This window comes from Leucopleurus acutus (assembly GCF_964270905.1).
Source record: "Leucopleurus acutus genome assembly, chromosome: 15".
Taxonomy (NCBI): domain Eukaryota; kingdom Metazoa; phylum Chordata; class Mammalia; order Artiodactyla; family Delphinidae; genus Leucopleurus; species Leucopleurus acutus.
In genome coordinates, this window is record NC_139157.1 from 20,548,770 (window position 1) to 20,571,938 (window position 23,169).

A 23,169-nucleotide genomic window follows, 5' to 3' on the forward strand; every position below is an offset into this window, starting at 1 on the left:
AAACACAGAAATACAGACAGCTGTATTCTCCAAATACATTTGGAGAATCTGAGGGAAAGGTATCCAGGAATTCTTCGGGATATTTTTACAATTTTTTTATAAGTATGATATTTTTTAAATCTAATGTTTTAAAAACAGATACTTTTTTTTCTATGCCAGGAAAATAGAGCAGTTTGTCAGGCTCTTTCACTCCAAATTATTATAAGTTGAATTGTGTCCCCTCCCCAAATTCATAGGTTGAAGTGCTAACCCCCAGCACCTCATCATATGAATATATTTAGAAATAGGGTCCTTAAAGAAGTAGTTTAGGTAAAATGAGATCATATGGGTTGGCCCTAATCCAATATGACTGGTGTCTTGGAATAAGCAAAGGAGAGTAGGACACAAACACACACACACACACACACACACACACACACACACACACACACACGCACACACAAGACCACATGAGGACACAGGAAGAAGGCAGCCATCTACAAACAAAGGAGAAGAAACCAACCTTGCTGACACCTCGATCTCAGATTTCCAGCCTCCAAAATTGTTAGAAAATAAATTTCTATTGTTGAAGCCACTCAGTTTGTGGTACGCTGTGGCAGCTCTAAGAAACTAACACACAAATGATACATTTCCAATTCCTATTAAGAAGTGATTGAAAATTTTCCCACCTGCCAGTGCAAAATGATGCTCCAAAGTAATCCTAAAGTCAGTTTGTGATTTCCATCTACAATGTCCGTTCCTCCTATATTCACTAAATCCACCTAGTAAAATGAAAAAAATAACTTTTAAGACAATTTTTCTATGGAAACCCAGGTTTTTGTTCTAGCTCGTTTGGACAGCAATATAAGTAAATGACAAGAAAAATTTCACTTTAGAGAATCAGGTGAACCTAAATCTCAAAAATATATTACTTATACAATAGATCAATAAAGTAATCACAAAAAGCACAACTACTGCTTCACTCATAGAACAGGTTCAATACGTCTCATAAGAAAAATATTTCTAAAAATCAGTTGATGCCAATGTCCAGAGCAGGTGGTTGGTTTCAAAATAAATCATCCCGATGGCATCAAAGGACCCCCCTAACGTCATATTACAAACTTACATTGTTCTGATGTAAAACCTGCAGCACTCTGTTAACATTATTTAAAGCGTGTAACCTTGTGGAGCCACGTTCCTTCGGCTGGAAAACAGAACACAAAATCGAATAAGACAGAGAGTCCCTCCATGTTGCTGTCAAACACTGACATTGAGATGCACGTGGAACAGCAGCTCAGCACACAAGAGCCCCTCTGTACCAGGAGCTCTGGCTGGGTTGGTTCTCAAGCCACCAAGAAGGCTGGTGTTGACAGAATGCAAATTCTCCCACTAACAGCACCTTAAGATAGTAGTTCCTTAGCTTGCCTGAACACTGGAATCTCCTAGGGAGCTTCCAAGAATACCAGTGCCTGTGTTCAACAAGGACTGTGACTTAATGAGTCTGGAGTATAGTCTGGGTTTGGAATTTATAAAAGATTTCCCTGGTGATTCTAAGATGCAAACAAGTTTGGGAACCAATGCTCCACCAGGGACAAAGCTTCTTCTATCTTAGTTGGGCAGAATGAAGAAAGATTTAGAAGATTTGTCCCCTCCACCCTGCACTAGTGTAGACAGAGCAGAGAGGATTCAGAGGTGCTATCCCAGGTTCCAGGTAGGATTACAAGGGCCCACTGGGAAGACTGGAATTGCCACCCAGGGAAAGGTGATCTGGGAGGCTTCTTTCTGCCTCATTGGCCACGGAATCTTATCTGACAAAGGGATCAATCTCTCCAATAGGTGCCTACCCACCATCTGGAAGGCAAAAGGTAGACTGTAACACGGCACACTTCGGCAAGAAAGAAATTCATCTTCAGGAGTGCATCTCTCTATACCTTTTATAGTCATTCTACCTCTTGTGTTAAAGGTTGTACCCATAAAATACATCGTCTTCATTGGCAGAGTTATTTCTGTGTGAGTATTGGGTACCTCACACATAAAGCAATAGAGTTGGATTTGATGACGGAACAAACATGAAGATAATACTGAAAATCTGAATAAAAATAAATGCCATCAGTTTTTGTAACTTCTTTTTTACTATTTGTTAAATAACATTTAAATGTATTTGTCTCTACTTTCTACTATTCAAAACATTATGCCCTCTTTACATATCCACTCTTCTTTGTAATTCTCTACTGTCTGAGAGCAATAAACACATAAAGTATTTTTTTGATAAAAACAGAGCCCTCAATAAAGCCTAAATATCGCTCAATCAAAAAATTCATTTAAACCCCTTTTTAACGTTCCTATTTCAGCCTTTACATTGTAAGGACCCCCAAGAGGGTCTTCAAGTATCAGTAATGATGAGAGATATGCCGTTAGCCTGGTTCTTGAACATGGCATCCCTCACCAGTGAGGTTCCTGTGAGGCCTTCTAGAAGATCCAGTAGCTTCCTTCCATCTTTGAGGTCTGTGAACATATCACTGATGGGTGGTTTTCCACTCTATAAAAGAAAAAGTACAATTTTAGCAGCAGAAATTTCATACATAAGTGGAAAATAATGAATAGTTTCATTTCTTCCAACTAAAAGTCTGGATGATCAGCAGACTATACAAGTTTGCCTTGTATGGAAAGAAGTACAAAGAACTTTGAAATCTATAACAAATGTTTTGAGCTGAAATATATAAATTGCATTATTTCTTAGAAAGGGAGCAAATAAAACTGTGATTAATGTCAATATGACTTGTATGTACAGCTGACCCTTGAACAACATGGGTTTGAACAACATGGGTTTGAACAACATGGGTTTGAACAGGTCCACTTACAGATGGATTTTTTTTCAGTAGTAAACACTAGAGTATTACATGATCCGTGGTTGGTTGAAACCGCGGAGGTGGAACTGGGATAGGAGGGAGCTGACTAAATTATTCATAGATTTTCAGTTCTAGAGTCAGCACCCCTAATCCCCCATGTTGTTCGAGGGTCCATTGTATTCCTGAGAGAGAAGATGTGTTAAAAATATACATGAGCATACAGCACCTGGAGGCCAAAGAGGCCTCCAGAGGCCAAAGAAAAGTGTGCAGATTCTTATTCCAGCTCTGCACTTTACATTCACAGTATAAGCATGGCTTTTGCTATTTCCATTATGGAAGCAGGTCACGTCATCATCAATTTCATCTCTCCACTTCAATTTCAGCTCTCAGGCACTAGGTCTGTATTTCTAGGTCCCAATTTCTGAATGATTAGGACACTTTTGGCTCTGTGTCTAAATCCAGTATCCATCCTGTATTTTGAATGACAAAACCTATAAACTTTCTAAACTCTTGCTTCTGACTAATAAACAGCATCAACTTCCCCTGATAAACATATTCTAGCATCCATGCCAGAAAATCCTACCCCATTCACAGGTAGACCTTGCCTGTCTGTGTGTGATATCATGGTTGTATGCAAAGGACAATTACTGCACAGAAAATCAGGACGCCTCAGTTTTAATCTGTCTGACCATTAACTAACTGGTGAACCTAAATCAGCTACTTACTACTGTTTACCTTTTTCTAAATCACAGGTATTGTAAAGATCAAATAAAGAATATTACGTGAAAATGTCCAGATAGCTATAAAGCACAGTGTAATAAATGTTGTACGATTATGTTGAATCAAATTATTCCCTTCTAATATGAAATGCCCAGAGATTAACAGTTTTACTTCCTGTCAATAATAAAGATATTTTATAACCAATAATTATTGTATATTCTTTATTCTTCACTTTAAAGCATATATATAAAGTCACACGAAACCAAATTTTACTCTGAGCTTGAAATAGGTGAGAGGGAGGAAGGAAGCCATCCTAAAGTTTCCTAAAACTTGGCATTTTCCCTTTTTTCCTCTCTTCCTGATTTCTTACATTTTTAATTATGTGTAATGTATAGTAAACTAGTGATTTCTATCATGTGGCTTTTCCATAGTTCATATACTCTAAATGAGAGGAAGTATGGTAAAGTCTTCACCTTAGAATCAGTAAAGAATAAACTATGACTTATTTATATCTGAAACAAAGCTGCTTTTCTATTTCCAGCTGCCACTGTGTGAGCAGTGACGATGTCAGAGATACATGGATTATCTCCATCGATCACAATGATAAACAGATTTGAGTGATGCAGGAGACCAGATCCAGAGGCAATACTTCAAGAGGCAGAGAAGGGAAGTTTTTTGCACATTAAAGATTTCCTACCTGCTCTCAGTAAAAGCAAAGGGCAGAAGTAGCCCTGGTCATCTGCTACCTCTTACCTTCCTCCTCTCAAAACCCACCCAAGTACACTTCAGCAAATAGCCACCAAATACCCAGATTCCCTTTCAGGAAGACGTGAACAACTCTGATCTCAGAGCAAAGAGACAAAAACATAGGTAAAGTTCATGGGAGAAACAAATAGGGATATCTAGGCACAGAAAGGACCTTAGGAATTACTGATGACAAGGGCAGCTAAATAATGTCTGGGCGGCATTTAACCCTTCTCAAATCCACTACAGTATCCGTTTTCCAAAAAAGAAACAAAGTAACACAAATCAGCATAGACTAAAATAAAGTAAATATAAATATTAGTCCATATTACAAATAGTTATGAACGCCCACTGATGACCTCATTGTAGACAAGCCTCCTACCAGCCATGTAACTTTAGAAAAGTGGCCTTTCTACATCTATTGGCTCATCTGTTAAACACTAAGATGACAGATGTTCAGTAAGTGGTTGATATTATCATTCAGTACATTATCATATCATTACAGTAGTAATGTTTCCTACTGTCATAAAAGTGCCATAAAATTTCAACAGTAGATGAAAGAATGGGTAAGACAAATAAGCACTTCATCTTAGGCAGGAACGTCAAAGCAGACTCTGAACCTGAGTACATGTAAGTGTCACTGCATAGAGAAAGTTCTTCCAAGTCCCGAATTCACTAATATGATGACCTGGAGGGATATACCCCATTCGAAACTAATGAACATGATGATACAAGAGCACACCTGTGCTTTAGGTATGCACTGTGAGACCAGCATAACTCAACAGTAAACCCAATGGATTCTTCCCTAGGCTCCACTGCTGCTCAGTGGTAAAGTGGGAGGCATTCATTTAAGAGGCAGCATTAGTTTTTCCACATGAGACACTCTTTTCCTCTCTCTTGTCCAGGTCATTCATCTGTTTATTGAGGAACAAATCTTGAGAAAGACTCCGTGTGAAGCATTCTCTTGAAACAAAGGTAACTGAGACACAGTTCTGTCCTTCTAGAAGTCAATCACTTATACTAGGGAAACCAATGCCTTTATATTCTTTAAAAAAAAAAAAAGAAACGACAGTAACAGCAATGCAATTTCTTTATTCTTTTTCCAAATTTCAGACAAATATTGATGGCGATCAGTAAGAAATAAGTTTTGTGCTGTGTGCCTATTCTCCTAACACTCCGCCACCCCACCCCCAGTGATGGTATGGTTGGCATGTACTCCCATCTGGTACCTTCAGAAGAGCCACGTACACCTGCAGGAGGGAATATACAGCCCATGGATCTCTTCACTGGACAATGAAGGAATGTACCAGAGCTCTTTCAAATCCAAAACTGTGGTTCAAAACTTACATATAAAACACACACCCACACTCGCCACACACATAGCCAATCACTACAAAATACTACCTATTCCTGACAAATGCAATTTAGGAACGTCCCATAGGCAGATGGAAAGAACCAAACTATACCAAAGAGCCCGTTCCACCTACCACCTAGGAGAGTAACACCTATAAGTATGGTGATTCAGTGCTTTGTGCCTTACAACGGAGGTCAGAAAATGTCTTTCGTAAAGTTCCAGATAGTACTTAGTTTAGGCTTTGCTGGCCAGGTGGTCTCTATCGAAACTTCTCAACCCTGTTGTCAAGATGTGAAAGCAGCCCAGACAATGTATAAACGGATGAGCCGATGGGAATGGTGACTGTGTTCCAACAAAACATGACTTGTAGACGTGGAAATCTGAATTTCATATAATGTCCACATGTCATGAAATATTCTTCTTTTTTTGACTTTTTGCAACCACCTAAAAATGTGAAAACCATTCTTAGCTCGTGGGCCATACAAAAACAGACAACGGAAACATGAAATGTCCCTAGACATAATAATAGCATGACTTACTATGTATCAGATATGCTCTAAGAGATTTAGATGCATTCTTTGTTTCTTTATGATAGAACTTTAAGGTAAGAAAACTGAGACACAGAGGTGACATGACGAGCGAGAGGCAGAACTAGGATGTGATACCACAAGATCTGACTCCAAATCCAGGTTCTCAAAGTCCACACTAAACTGCTACTAAAACTATGAGGTCACAGGGTCATGACATATAGGGAAGGAAACAGTTAATCAGTGGTGCGGCAGAGGAGGTATATTTAATGACTTCCCAAAGAGGGCAGCAAGATATATACCACATTTAAATGAACTCAGAATGAAATTTTTTTCCAAGCTTATGGCTTTAAAGCATCTCTGGTACTTCTGAATCACAGGCTCTAAACATAGGATCCACCCTGGGAAACAGTTGGGAAATGTCAGAAGTCATCGTTTAATAAAAATAAGACCTGATTCAGCCTGACGGTTAAAGTCTTATTTAGATTTTTGATTCTTTGTGAAGACTTATTTGCAGAAACTTCTCTGACAGACAGAATACAGTTTAATAATTCAACTGGACAAATATTTGGTGAATACCTCCTTTGTGCCTGGCCCTGCAGAAACACCAAGTTCAGGTCACCCTCCCCATTTACAAGCAAGGGTTTCCACAGTTTTCCAATAAACACAAAATAGTACAAATGAATAATCTTGAACTTGGAAGACAGATAAGCCTTGCGTCGCATTTAACCTTAAAAAAAAAGTTAAAAGACCACATGGTAGGAATCCAAACGACAGATGTCACAGGTGACTCGCTTTGGCTGCCTCCTCTCATCCCCTGGTCCCCTGTACTTCTTTGAACTCTCTTAACACCAGTTCTAACACCATTTTGACTCCAACAGGGACCAGCGTTAATACCTACAGCTGAGACACTGAAGCTCCTGAATCGAAAATGTCAGAGCACAGAAGCAAACTGTCATCACAATGCAGGAGGGATAAGCCGGGGTCTGAGGGAAGGCAAGGGCTGCAGATACAGTCATGGATACGTGATGGTTCAGTTGAATGCGGCCAATCCGATGGGTCCATCAGACCTGGTGAATCAGCCAGCCCTAAAGGCTGAAAGAGCCAGTGCTCAGTTTCAGCCAGCAGCGGCCATTTGAGAATCCCAGCCCACTGTTGGTAGGACTTCTGGTTTCTCAAAAGAGCTGGAAATCTGAATTTATGTGTATAATCTCCTGATATTTGTAATGTCCTAAAACACTGTGCCGGATCAACAAATCTTGTCTACAGGCATACTGGATCCTAGGATGACTGGTAATCTCTCTCATAGGGCGTAACTACATACAGGGAAATACAAGATCAGTCAACAGTGAGTCCTCTGAGGAACTGAGAAACTCTGTGGAAAGGACAGACACACACCACCACCACCACCACCACCACCACCCCCACCACCACCACCACCACCACCCACAGACTAGGGAATATGATTGATTGCAAAATACCAGCAGAGTCATTATACTTGCGCAGACCAAAAAAACAAAGGAGTCACACCAGATTCTTCTCCTTTCACTCATTCCTCATGTCTAATCCATACCAATCCTGTCATTTCTACCTCCGAAAATACATTCCAAAGGTGACCACTACTCCTTAGTGGCCCCACTCTCATGCACATCTCCAATACCAGGCCAACCAACCTCTTTACTTCTGCATAAGAGTCAGAATAACTCTAATTTTAAGGTGCAGATCACATCGTGTCATGTCTCTGCTTTAACCTAATGGACTCCCATCACGGGGAAATACAATTCAAACTCCAAATAAGAGATCCCATGTGATCTGCTCTCCGCCCTCTCTCTAATCTAATAATCTAATACTGAATTATTCTCCCCTTTCTTCAATACTCGCAAATCATAATTATTTCCATCGTAGGTCAAGTTTTTCAGCAGTAGTAGTAGTAATGGAAAAAAAAAGTCTATGAAAGATTGAATAAGAAAGCAAAATTTAGGAAGTGCAGTTCGCAGTCCTTAAAAGGGTGAAATGTTAACGCTTTGTAGAGACAACAAACAAACCAGAAGTAGAAGTGGGACTTGGATTTTGGGTTCAGAAGACGGCCTCCTTTATGTGGTGTGCCCTGCTGACACTAACCAAGTGAGGGATGACAAGCGCAGTCTGTGCCTTCGTGGCACTCAGAATCTAAACAGAGTAAACAAAATCTGTACCAACAAGCATGGGGAGCACAGCAAAAGGGATTTATGAGCTAGCTTGATTCTGCCAAATTTGCACCAAATAAGAAATATAGTACAGAGTCTATCCTGTGATTTACCTAATCCCATTATAAATAATGAAGTTATTAACTGTGTATAATATGGATAAGAGTGAAAAGATAACAGTTTTTAGATGCTTTCACCACTACCATGTCTGATGATGGTATCTTACAAATAATAAATTTGAGCCCTTTCACACTGATTACTCTGTCATTTATTTATACTCTTCCTATTTTCAAAACAGGATTTGAGGCAGTCTATTCAATTCAGTTAATATCCCCACTCTTTACAGCATGTGTGGGTATGTATGTGTCTGTGTGTGTGTCTAATTCTGTATCATACACATGGATTTATACGGCATACATATATATATATATATATATATATATACACACACACACACACATACATAGTGTTTATACCATAATGTTTTTGCATTCTTCTCAAGTCAATCTGACACCCCAATCAATTTTAAAATGATGCTCCAGCATGTGATAACATATTGTAAGTTTTATAGTCTCTCTCTTTTTTTTTTGAGTGATTTTTTTTGCAAGGAGTTGGTTATTTTAAAAACTCAAAAAGAAGTGAATGATTTAATTTAATATTTCTTTTAATATTTTAAAAACCAGAATCTTTAATTTATGAATCCCAAATCTCAGCACTAATAAAAATGTAGCTCTTGTAATTTTTCATTTTCTTAAAAACCAATAATGTATCAGTGAGCACTAGGTACAATGTCATTTCGGTTATGTTTATGTGTAAATGGATTTCTTTTAAGTATTTTACAACAGAAATGTACTTTTTCTCTTGATGATGGAATTACAAGTGGTTTTAAAAAGTCTCTTTGGGGCTTCCCTGGTGGCGCAGTGGTCGAGAGTCCGCCTGCTGATGGACGGGACACAGGTTCGTGCCCCGGTCCGGGAAGATCCCACATGCCGCGGAGCGGCTGGGCCTGTAAGCCATGGCCGCTGAGCCTGGGCGTCCAGAGCCTGTGCTCCGCAACAGGAGAGGCCACAACAGTGAGAGGCCCGCGTACCACAAAAAAAAAAAAAAAAAAAAAAAAAGTCTCTTTGGATTTCTTCTGTTATCTAATTTTTGTAATGTGTATTACTGTATAAAATAAATATAGATTGTTTAAAAAGTGGTATCTCTAGTTAAAATTAAGCAAACTGATGAAATTAGGTTCATCACAGTTAAGACACATATAGCTTAATGGATGAAATGAAGAATGCATAATCTTCAATGTCTACTTTATGATTCAGCCCCATGGTGAAAGAGTGAAAGCAGCATTGCTTTCGACTGAAAAGCAAAATGAGTGCAATAAAATGCCCAAGGAGGTCGTTAAGCACCTTGACAGCAAAATGTGCCACAGTCGCTTAAAGAATTCGTAAGTGCATGGCTCTCAGCCATTCTCTTTATGAATTCATGGTGCTCAGCACAAGTTCTTAAGAACCGAACAAGATTCCGCTTAGAAGCTTGTTTGGAAAGAGGGGGGAAAAGAAGAAAAGGGAGAGAGAGACTGGAGAAACAGATGGCTCAGGTAATCCTACTCGTGTCATAGTAACTACACAGCAGTGATCTATGCAGTGCTTACAATGGAATCAAAGCAATGAAGGTGCATTTACCTTAGAAATTACAAAAAGCTATAAAACACAAGCTAAATCAAACATCTTTCAGAGAATCAAAAGTCAAACAGCATGTAACAGAATTTTTACCTTGATTTTGGTAAGCAAAGTAACCGAGATAGTGCTGAGAAAACTGGGATGATAAGGAACCACGTGTGGGCTCCCACGCCTGGCGGCCAGGGGCAGGGCCACTTGCACACTCCATGGGCAAATAACCAGGCGAGGTCTGCAGGCTGAATAAACCCCAACTCCATATGCCCATCAGGCAAGGTCTGCAGGCCGACTCAACAAACAGTACAGCTCATTCCATACATGTACAACCGGCAAAGCACTGGAAATATTTGTTTGAAGAATGCAGCTCCTCAAAAGATAGGCTTCCATGGGACCAGGGTGTGGCACTAGTTAGGGCATTGATAAGGATAATGTAAAGGAAGAGAGAACATTTCCTTTGTTTAATAAAGGAGAGGCAGCTGCCTTGTCCCTTCCTTCTCCTTAGGGTGTCTCCTTAAAAACATAATAGGCCCAATTTTTTGGTCAGGAAGTAGATAAACCCATCTCCAACTTTCCAAAACAAAATAACAAAGACCTCAAAATTAACTCAAAAGTCTCTCTGGAGGTTGACAGGAGACCAGCACGAAGACAATCCATTTGTCTCTCCAGGAGGTACACACTTGTTCTTTTTTTTTTTTTGCGGTACGCGGGCCTCTCACCGTTGTGGTCTCTCCCGTTGCGGAGCACAGGCTCCGGACGCGCAGGCTCAGCGGCCATGGCTCACGGGCCCAGCCGCTCCGCGGCATGTGGGATCTTCTCGGACCGGGGCACGAACCCGTGTCCCCTATATCGGCAGGTGGACTCTCAACCACTGCGCCACCAGGGAAGCCCCCTCTCGTTGTTCTTTATTCTACTTTACTGTATGTTTGTGTGAAATTCTGTCCAGACTTTCTGGTCTTCTACCAACTGCCTGCATGCACCTCATCTGATATGAGTATTCAATAACAAAGTGTTTTCTCTGTATTCTACGTTGAATAAAGATCTTTTGTGAGAGGATTTTTTTATTTTCCCAACAGATTATAAAAATAAAAATAACAGTGTCAAATACCTCCACTTCCCACCCAGTCTGGCTCCCCTCATGATAAGCCATGCTTGGAGGGTGCCTACCAGTAGCCCTTGGAGCTAAAAGCTTCCTAAGGCAAAAGTACAGTTGAAAATGGTCCCAGGGTCTCCTAGTCCTCTTTAACAGAAAGAGCTTCTTTCCCCCAAAACTGCCACCTCTTCAACAATCCTCTCTTTATAACTCACTGGCCCACGGTGACCTAGACCTACTCATCCACGCACCAATCAGAGCCCACCTCTGAAGGTGGAGATGGTGGGGTCACATGGGCTGAAGGCAAAAGCACAAGGTAGGTGGCTCTGCTCTCCCCTCTCTAGGTGAAGGGTGAAAAGGAATTTCTTCTCAGCAGATCAATACCAAAACTGATCATCAATTACAAAGACACAGCATACACTACCAAATTCCCAAATTTGTTTTAACGATTACAGATACTAATAGGCTCAATCAAAATCATTTATTAAGTCCTCAATATGTACAAACACAGCATGTTAAATAATATTTATGTATAGTTTCTTTAACCACAGTAACTAGGTGAAAGTCACTCTACAAGTATAATGTTTGGAAGCAAAACAATCAAACTGAATGAAAACAAACAACAGCAAAAAAAAAAACCCAAACATATTTACATAATATAGCTAAAACATGTCTGGAAGCTGTTTAGGAATATGAAATGCATTTTATTCTTTGCTTTAGGGGTACTGGTGAAGAGACATAAACTGAAACTTAAGGAACCGCTTTAATATTTATGGCCCCCTAAAACAATGAGCTGAGTCGTCATACACATATTCATGAAAATAAATCAATAGTAGACCCAGTGTGTAACTCCAGCTCAAATCTCTACTATAGCTGTTATTTATCATCACACAAGGAAGCCTGTACAGTCTCCTTCACGATACTAAAAAGAGGACTAAACATCTACAGACTGCTTTTGTTGCACCCACCTACACATCCTTTCCCACGTCTATTTTTGTGGCCAACCACTTCCCACGTGAACAAAGTTGCAAACAACCGGACACCGAAAGCAATGCCCCACTGTCTCAAATGGAACACACTGGAATCGCTCTTCACGCCGAAACGTGTAAAACATGCTTCACAGATGTCCTCTTAAGTCCTATCAATTTAAAGTTCAAGTGTGGAATAGTAACTAAATGAAAACTTGGCTCATCTTTGTCTTCGAAAAAGAAAAAGCAGAAATCTGCCCGAAGTGAAGTTCAGCATTTTTAATTTGGCCTGTTCTCTACCTAACCTTTATTTTCAAACTTCCTTTGAGAACCACCTCAGCAAACTGATAAAAGTGCTTCTGCAATGTGTACGTCTCTGCTCTGACAGATGAGCAGCTCTGCAAGTCAGCCAGAGAAAATGCAGGCTCAAAGTCAGAACAAATTTCCCAACACTGGGACCGTGAGGCCTTCACTGCCTCCCTTGGGAAAACAGCTCACTAACAAATGAGGCTCTTAGACTCAGAGTGAACAGAACCCTCAACCTTTACCCACCAGACAGTGGAATAAAGTGGGCTTAATGAGCCAATGCTTTTTTCTGCTTCTGGTTTAAAATATATGAATAGCACGGATCAGGGATTACCACAGGTTTGGGAGGGGGTCGTCCCTGATAGAGTTTTAATTTAGCATTCCTAAGTAATTATAATCTCCTATAATGTTTCACAATAATGCCTCAATATTTCTTAGCAACATGAGGCAAGCTATTACGCTCAAGTGTGTTTTATAGCTAAAGGAATAAAAATCAAGTGACCTGAAAAAAATCGGCTAGTAATTTGCCCAAGGTCACAAATAAATGAGCAGCATATCCAGGAATAAGTATTTAATTTCCTAATTCTGATCTCCTTTAGATAATCATTTTCTCCCCAGCTCTTCATAACTTCTCAAAACCCAACAGTCATAAGTTATTCTACACTGTGTTACTTCTCAGGATACCCAGACTCCAAAGTGGTGTGTATTCTGTGACATAGTAACAAGGACTTGCAGCAAAAAAGAATATATATTTATAGTGAATGCTATCTTAGCTATCAAAATATTATTCAGTATTCTCAAGCTGTTTACCAAATCCCTTATCGAGAAATGAATTGAGCTGGTTTTAAATCTCATTTTTCATCACCATGAATTGAGTAGATGGATCCTATTCGAAGAATCCTATCCCATAAATAAGAGAATCATATGTATTAAATCCAAATGATGATTTAACAATCTCTCCAGCACATCTCCAAGACACCAGGTAAATGCAGAAACTTTGCATCGCTGGATTTGTTTTTGTGAATAAATGGAGCAAAAGCCCCGATGCATTCGTTTCCATGAAATAACACAATTTATGCCATTTTGCACTCAATTCCACACTCTACTCCCATCTAATTCCAATACAACCACTTCCAACCGGTCTATGGATATATACAGTATTAGGTATTTAAATGTATGTTTCTGTCACTGCCATTCATTTATTTATTAAGCCTACAAACACTCACTGGGTGCTTACTAAATGCCAGAAGCCCTGCCACCCATGGAGCATACCACTGTCTAGGAAAGGAGAGACAAATATTTTGAGATGCAATTATTTAAAGGACAATTATGATAAGTGCTTCAAAAGCTAACACTTTAAGAATATAGAGCATCGGGCTTCCCTGGTAGCACAGTGGTTGACAGTCTGCCTGCCAATGCAGGGGACATGGGTTCATGCCCTGGTCCGTGAGGATCCCACATGCCGCGGAGCGGCTGGGCCTGTGAGCCATGGCCGCTGAGCCTGCGCGTCCGGAGCCTGTTCTCCGCAACGGGAGAGGCCACAACAGTGAGAGGCCCACGTACCGCCAAAAAACAAAAAAAAACCCACATGTTTGTATGCAATAAAGGAAAGTTGAAATAAATTTACAACAGATGCAAAAACAAGTCTATCCAAGGGGAAATAATCAATTGCATTCCAGCTACTTTGCATTTTTATGGATAAAGAATCATTTGCATTACTATCTTTTTCTACAACTCACTGAGTTGTACAGTAGCTCAAAGATGATGGAAAGCAGATAACCCAGATGGCTGAGCTGACAGGACTCCCACTAATTTTTCTGCTCATTGTAAAGTCTTTCGCAGTTATTCCTAACTCAGATAATAATGACTTGGCAAAGGGGGGTGTCAGAAAAGATGGAGAAAAATGGACAGTGTTAATGTTGAATGTATATGGCTCTAGAATCAACAAGATTTGGCACTTGAGACTTTGGCTGGGGGTGGGGGGTGGGGGGTGGGGTGCCTCAAGAAGGAGATGTCCAGGGCAGGAATTTAAAACAAATTCCTAAATGGCAGAAGATGCCATCAGGGGCTGTTTGGATTTCTCAGCACAGGGGCACTATTGCTCTGTAGAGGGACTCATACTGCACAGCAGAAGCGGACGCAGTCAATAATTATATTTTAAAGTCCATCAAAATATACCAAAGGCCATGGATAAAAAAGAAATGAAATAAAATCTGTTCCCCTCAATAGGATTTTTTTTTCTCTTGCTAGCCTCTGGATTACTTACTGACACCATGCCCAGATACAACCTTATCCCAACTCAGGAAGAGTCTGTGGGGAGTTTATGGAAATCTCCCAGTTTTAGAACTATTATTCCCTTTCCCAATCACCAGCATGGAAACAGCCAGACTTACGGAATTAAAACAGCCGGAGGAAAGGAAAAAAGTGGCTGAACTTTAGTGTGACTGCTATGAGCTCTCCTTTTTTTATATATCCAAATAGTCCTAATTCCTTTGATAAATGTGTTCTAGACCCATCCTACTTTCCTTCTAGACTTTGATTTCTTACTAGAAGTAATCTGAAAGGAAATGTTTCCAGGGTCAGCTCTACTTTGACATTTTTCTCCAAACAAAACAAGCTTTTAACAGTGGCCTTAATAAAAAATTGTTCTTGAAAAAAAATCTAATAGTGGCCTTAATAAAAATTGTTCTTGAAAAACAACAACAACAAGCTTTTAGCTTCCATGTCAGTTTATATAACTGGACCTGTTACTAAAAATGATAACATTACCTGGTCTTTTCATTGTCTTGGTAATAATTACAAGCTTCCTGGGGCAAAGAATTTACATGGGACTTAAAGACCTCATTTAATATTACAAAATAACATATACATTATAAATGTATAAATGTAAATATCAAGTTCACTAAATAAACTATTCTAGTACTACTGGACTTTGTGTTCAGGTCTTTTTAAAGATATCAATGACCCGTGACAAATATTGAGATACTTCTTGAGAGAATTCGGCTGGGTACAGGACCCAAATGGTCAACAGATACTGAGAACCGTTCGGTGGAAAAGAAGTCACAGGACAATAACTGCAGTGAGGATATTTTTAAAGCTCAGAGTGAAGGAGCACCTGGGCAGCACTGAGTTCAAGGTTCTAACTTTGCATGTATCAATAATGGCTGTGGACCTGGAAATGACGTGGATCTGCTGGGCGATGCCCCAGTTCAAAAGTCTATCACGTGCTGTCAAGGTAATGTCTTGTCTGAGCCAAATTCATGGCAATAATGATAAGGTTAAACATTTTCAATTATTCTTTCTCAATTGTCTAAAATCTCAATTGTCTAAAAATCTCTATTCTCCTACTTTCCCCCTTTTTGTGTTCTATCATACTGTCTACCTTTCTCTTGTCTCACAGAACAGGAACAAAAGTAATTCACCTAGTTTCAAATGTTCCCTAAATGTAGGTCTACCAAGACTATGAAGCTTTCAAATCGGTCTTCAAAATCAGTTCTAAGGTAATTCTTCCCCAATGACTCAAATAAGCTCTAAAAACTAGGTCTGCTTAACTTGCTCTACCTAGAAAATGACCATATTATCCTCAGTAATAGTCAGGATGGATAATCTTACACAACTGAGCACCCATGAAACCCTTGGGATAAAATATCTCATGTCCAGACCCTTCTAGTTCCTAAAATTATGTTGCCCATAATCTGGTCACACGAAGATAGATACTTCAAAAAGTTTTCAATAATGTTGAATCTAAAGCACCCAGATGTTACCGGTGCCTCTTGAACAAAACAAATAAAAATTTACCAAAAAACACCTATGTCTGCTTTGGAATAATCCTACACATAAAACCACCAATTAAGAGAGTAATTCTTCTTCTTGACCCTCTGTCAAAGTCAGGCAGTTTTCACATTCCTTACATTCTCAGAAGCAAGATAAAATAGCCCTCAACAAAAACTTGCAAAACCTAAAAATACATTGCAATCAGATAACCAATTGTAAATAGTGGGATGTGGAACAATTTTTAAACTGCACTGTTACTCAAAGCAATCCTAAAACATTCTCATTTTGCCTCAAAGAAATACCAATGTTTATTTTCCTGGCCTCTGCAACCTTCTCAAATAGAAAAATATGAAATGTTTGAATTTAAAGCCCCATAATGGGTCTCTCTTTATTTTATCTTGCTATAGGGTAGTTCTATAATCCATTAACCTGAAAATTCTCCTCCCGTCTCAGATTTAGAGGACAAAATTCCAACTCCAATAACCAGTGGATAATTATATTAGAACAAGTTTAAAAATAGCACTATCAATTTCTCTCTTCAGGATTCTCTGTCCCTAAAAAATATTGATCAAAACATTGATTATGTTCCAGGTGGGTTAGAAATGCTGAGATAGAACAGATTTGGGGGAAATAAGTGAGGAAGTTCACAAAAAAAGAAACACAGGGCAGATAAGCATTATGAGCCATAACCATGAGTATGACAATCCCTAAACATTCCTACATGAGGCAGAAAGGCCACCTGAATGATACCAACTTGCTTTTAACCAGGCACAATATGAAATCATCATCTTTTTAGCTCAGTTAACACGAAATTTCCCCCATGAGATATTATTTCCTAGATGTACCAAGAATTCAGAGTCCAAAGCAGCACACTGTCACCTTGGTATCTAGAGAATGGTAGGTAAAAATAAAGAGCTGTTTACACCATGAATGTTTGTACCATGAACTGTTTACACCAGAATTCCCATGTAAACATATTATAGAGAGAATAAAGGAAAAATAAATGTATCTGCACACTCAGAAGATTTCTGTTAGGTCAACATTTCATGGGGAAAACTCACTGCACGTCCAACCAAACTCCATCAACCAGAATGAGACATCTGAATCATCAAAGTTTTTGAAATACTCTGTTACCTTTGAAAATCGAGCATTTATCCATTTGGTAAAAGTTTTCTTCTGCACGTCATTGTGTTCATCTGTGGGAGGGAAAAGGAGAGAGAGGGAAATGTATGAGAGTTTGTACCTTTACTCAGGGTGCTAAATAAGATTATCTCCATCCTGGAGAGTTTTAAATTGTCTATTAGTAGAGTTCATGAGGCACAATGATCCACAGCTAATGAAGAAGGGATGGCTGACGAGTTCAGCATGTATGGAGCCTGCTAACGAATGCCTGTAGCAGAGGGAGACCCGGGCACCTTCCCAGGAAGCTGGCCTTCTCACTCCACACCTCGGCATATTACCACCGGCCATTAAACCCACATCCGTGAGGAAAGAATCAGGACTTTAGTTTCAAAGTATTATACGCGATACTTTCTGTTGCATTTTGTTTAAGTGCAGTTTCAGCATGATAAAAACGTTGTAGAACATTCAACACAAAAATCAAAGCTATGCTTTAGCAACTAAGAAACTCATGATTTCCCTCCTTTTCATACAAGTCCTACACCCTCCAAAACAAACACTACTATAAGGTTTATAGCCAATTCCATAACCCGTTTTCCTGTAGTAAGACTGACAGGACAAAGTTTTAACGATCTATAAAAGCAATCTACACATTTTACAAGCCGAGAAATCAGAGTCGTTTTTTTTAAAAAAATGACCAACTTTGGTCTGGATTACAAATTCATTTTCCAGGCCACACAAATAAAAACTGACCTTACGAAACTAAAGCATCCTGAACGTCTTGGAGATGGGCAGAGTGACTTAGTTAGGTATAAGGAAGCCATGTAAAATGGGAATAAGTAACACTTACAAGGGCATTGCGGGGATTTGCGGATGTAAGTGGAAAACACTTGGGAAGGAGCTGGCATTGAGCTCTTTGTTGTTGTTCTAGTCATAATTATTATTATAGTATATATGTGAACAAGGCAGATAAATATCCATATTACCCTTTCTGTTACTTCTAATCATATCCTCTTCAACTGCTCCCCAATTCTCTGTTAAAACTAGCAGAGTCACTGTTGGCTTAAATCCTACAAAGCAGCCTGTTAACAGTCCCTGAGTAGTTCTGAAAGCTACGTAAGGCATATTTGGAATGGCGCAGAAAGCTGTGGTTCTGTCTGTATATATACACACTGCTCGTTCCACTACCGTGCATACTGCCAAGCTGCTTCCCACGTGATAACAGCAAAATAATAAGAGAGAAGGCTCAAGTGTGTTCTGCCCTCAACGCATCAGTTTCAAAGGGCTGCCTTCAACCCAGACCTCCTCACTCATCCCTAATAGCATGATTAGACGTTGACCCACTACTTCACTAAGTTCGTGGTATCTTTGGGCCTTACTCTGTTCGGGAAGGAGAGTTTGTAATTAAAAGGTCACTCCTGGAATAAATATAGCAGCAGCGCCAGAAAAGAGTACACTTCTACAGATCCATAAAGGTAACTGGAGACTGACTCTGAGAAACAAAGGGGGCAAGTGGATGAAAAACAAAACGGCTCTCTAAGAAAATTCATGTTGCTAATTGTGCTAAGAGGTGGCCTTCCTTCCAGAAAGGACAAGACAGTCAGCATCAGCCTCGATTTCAGGCTTTCTACCATCTGATCAATGCCACATATAAGCCATTTATTAACCAAGAGGATTTGTTGACACGCTGAATGTCTCAGCCTCGACCATCACACCCGAGAGAGACAGAGCTGAGATTATACGCAGTATATAAAGCAGGAAGACACATCAACCTGCAGAGTGCTATAGTAGCCCCACCAATATGAATTTAATACTAAATATCAGTCTTCAGAGTACTTGGAAAATCCAATAATTTTGCTATGAACAAAAATATATATAAAGGTCATAAATATTAAATTCTCTTAATTCTGTAAAATTCATACAATTTAATAAGTTTTACCATAAAATGGGGGAAATTTTGAAAAATAAATTTTATTTTACATTTTATATTCATTTTTCTACATTTCTGCATTTTATTTTTTCTTAACCTCTTTTCCAAGCATTTAACCTTCTTATTTTCAAAAACATATTAAAATATCTAATACTGGGTTCCTCTCTAGAGATAGTGTGAACCAAGAAATGAGTACCTGTCACCTTAGCAAATGATAACTAAGAACCTTCAATTGTATCACATATAGAATGAGATCAAATTTTAAAAATAGGTTCCCATCATACAGAGATGTTTATAAAAATTAAAAGGTAATGTTTCTATGATAGTCTTTATCTTCGGGTCAAAGTCTGAATATGAGCCTAAGTAAATGATATGAAATAAAGTGTTGGCTTGTAAAAGATAAATTGTCTTGCATTCAAACTTTTCAAAAGTACTCCAAAATATATAAACACTCTGCTTTATTCATTTTCCTGGTACAGTTAAAGGGGGAAAAAGGGATTTATATCTCAATAAGCCTTTAGTTCACATTTCCCTTTTCTCAGACAGACACACACACCCCTCCTATCTTCTACCAGACAGGAATTCAGTAAAAGACAGGAATTAGCCTGCAGCTTTTCAATTATGAGATTTTTAAAATGTAACAAATCTGAACACTTACTGGGATAGAACTGCCCTCTACACCACAAAAAATTATGCTAACAACCTTGGTCCAGGTCTGTTTCAGGGAGGCAAAAATTTGCTAGCAAAGTGATAGCAGGACTTAAAATCCTAAATCCCACTATTCTGATTGATCATTTTGCCCTCCTAGAAATTTATACCAAATTTCAAGTCTCAAATTTGTTCAACTCTCCATTATCAAATCAATTAGTTATTTTGATGTTTCCAAAATAAAAATGTGTAAGCAGACAACACAAATTTATATATAACTGGATTATTTATATATGCATTAAGTAAGTGTAATTTACATGCTAAATATATTCTTTCAGGATTCCAAACAAGTGTTTTCTTTAGATTTGGATTTTTTAAAAAAAACATTCCATTTCTAAAAGCCTTTCTTGGCTTAGTAAATCTTACCCATAAATGACCTTTCTCTATTAGGGGGACAAACACGGGACTGAACTAGGAGAAGAAAAATGTGTTAAGTCCCTTAAGGCTGATTTTCCAAATTCTTCCTCTAAATATTTTGCTCTTCTTAAAACGCTTCTGACAAGCTCACACAGATCCAAGGGCCGCTGCCCAGCTTGGAATTTTATTTCTGTGATAGGTAAGAGAAGTGAAGCAAGAAACATCAACAATACCGCCTGATAAAATCTTCAAGGAAACTAGTTTAAATTGTTTTTTCACTTCACCAGCTCAAATGCACATCAAAAATTCTTTTAGCAGAACCTAGCAACAAATGTCAATTTAAATCTTAATCTGGAAATGTGGCAGGGAAATTAGGAGTCGTTTCCCCTATGAAAACACACAAGTCTCAGGAACATGTATACCACCATTAAAACTCTACTACAGGGCTTCCCTGGTAGCACAGTGGTTGAGAGTCTGCCTGCCAATGCAGGGGACACGGGTTCGTGCCCTGGTCTGGGAAGATCCCACATGCCGCGGAACGGCTGGGCCCATAAGCCACGGCCGCTGAGCCTGCGCATCCGGAGCCTGTGCTCCGCAACGGGAGAGGCCACAACAGTGAGAGGCCCGCGTACCGCAAAAAAAAAAAAAAGATGTAACTCCCAGCACATTGTTAAGCAGCTGCAAATCTAGATCATTCGATTAATAGAAAATGTCTCCTCTATTCCCTAAATGGCAAAACTAGTCCTCACTGTCAAACTAATCAGCTAAATTAGACATAATTTCTGACATGGGAAGTCTGACTTTAGTTTTCTATTTAAAAACCGAGTTCAGATTTTAAATATTCCATAATAAAGAAACTACAATTTAAAAAATTAAAATAAAATAAAAACCATGTTCAGGGAATTCCCTGGCGGTCCAGTGGTTAGAAGGTTAGGGCTCGGCGCTTTCACTGCCAAGGCCTAGGTTCAATCCCTAGTCAGGGAACTACGATCCTGCAAGCAGCAAGGTACAGCCAAATAAATTAATTAATTAAAATTTTAAAAATTAAAAAAAATTAAAACCACATTCATAGGTACTCCAGGGCAAAAGCTCACTTTACAATTCTCATTCTAAGGTAGGTGGGTGGATAGATGGTTGGATGGATGGTCGGATGGAAGGGGGACACAAAGCCTTGCCTCAGATGTAGTAAGGCACTGACTTTTTTTTTTTTTTTTTTTTGCGGTACACGGGCCTCTCATTGCTGTGGCCTCTCCCGTTGCGGAGCACAGGCTCCGGACGTGCAGGCTCAGCGGCCATGGCTCACGGGCCCAGCCGCTCTGCATCATGTGGGATCTTCCCGGACCGGGGCACAAACCCGTGTCCCCTGCATTGGCAGGTGGACTCTCAACCACTGTGCCACCAGGGAAGCCCCGGCACTGACTATTTTAATAATTCTTAAGGAAGTGTTCTTTGCTTTACATTTTGAAACTGCCCCCTTGTTTGGTGCCTCAAAGTAATGCAGCACAGTAAGATTTGGGGAGGGTGAGAGGTGTGTCTTTCTCTTGTAAACTGCAGGAGGGGAATCCTGAAAGGAAAGGTGGGAAAGCAGAAGGCCGGTACCTAAGATGCCTCCTCAAGTTGCTTAAACAACCTGGAAAAGCTGGCCACAAGGGGACACACATATTCCAGTGTGCAAACCACTCTAGGGGCTCATAGTTGTCCCAACCCAAGAAAACACTCCAGAGATGGTGAGCTGTAATTTAATTAGAAAGGCTAAACTCCAGAGGTGGCCACTAAAAAGGCATCAATTATCTGTGCCGCCATTAACACCAGAGCCTTTGCTAATTAATTTAATGAATGTGAGAAATGTGCTTTTACTGAGGCTTGAGAACTGGCATAATTAGAAGATTAGAAACCATCTCCCACTGGTGAATTTAGTGTTATTCAATGCATGTGAATTGGCCAAAATATTTTATAGACATGTCCCAGCATCGATTAAACAATAAGATCTAGCAAGTCTAGGAGGCTAGATCCCTTAAGGCCCTGTGTTCAGCCATTAGCTGGGAGGATTCTAGTTACCCGATGCTGTCTATAAGTCTAACTAAATCTTTTCTCTAAAACAGCATTGTCCAGTAGAAATATACATAATTTTAAATTTTCTCGTAGCCACTTTAAAATAAGAGGTAAAAATAATTTTAGTAATATTTAACCCAATACATCAAAATATTGCCATTTCAACATATACTCAATTTACTTTAAACTACTGGTATCTTATATTCTTTTTTTCTTACTGTCTTTGAAATTCAGTGTGTATTTCACACTTATAGCACATCTTAGCTTGGACTAGTCACAGCAGCCTTCACACTGCATTGTACAGCTCCAGAATATTGCTGCATTTCCTGCAACTAAAACCTTCATGTCCTTCAAAAGGACAGAGAGCCTTGGCTTTCCAAGCTCATGAAACAGGCTGCATGAAATTTTTTTTCAGCCTGCTTGCTAATATGCACAGCAGGTTTGGTCCGAAAGTTGCCTTCATTATAACCCTGATGGTAGGACAATGGATACCCTTCACACCCCACTTTTAAGCACAGGGGGCTAATGTTACTGAGCAAAACTATAGCAAAAATTAATGGTTGTGCATAACCAAATTGGTTTTGTCCATTTTATAAGACTTTCGCCTGGAGGGGTGGGATAGGGAGGGTGGGAGGGAGGGAGACGCAAGAGGGAGGAGATATGGGAACATATGTATATGTATAACTGATTCACTTTGTTATAAAGCAGAAACTAACACACCATTGTAAAGCAATTATACCCCAATAAAGATGTTAAAAAAATTTTTTTAATTTTAAAAAAAGAATAGGAAATATTTCTAAGTCTTTCTTATATTCATCATTTAAAGTTTTGTA

The 23,169-nt window shown here is 39.3% G+C and overlaps 1 protein-coding gene across 6 annotated transcripts in view; it reads right to left on the reverse strand.

Moving 5' to 3' along the window:
• UTRN (utrophin) overlaps nt 1-23,169 on the reverse strand; it is a gene marked incomplete at both ends in the record, with an annotated part of 495,417 nt that overhangs the window by 382,883 nt on the left and 89,365 nt on the right. For all 6 annotated transcript variants that reach the window (XM_082855593.1, XM_082855592.1, XM_082855591.1 and 3 more), the window contains 4 exons: nt 669-761; nt 1,106-1,183; nt 2,426-2,518; nt 17,305-17,366. In XM_082855593.1, the coding sequence (XP_082711719.1) occupies nt 669-761; nt 1,106-1,183; nt 2,426-2,518; nt 17,305-17,366 (326 nt within the window). The remainder of the gene's footprint in view (nt 1-668; nt 762-1,105; nt 1,184-2,425; nt 2,519-17,304; nt 17,367-23,169) is intronic.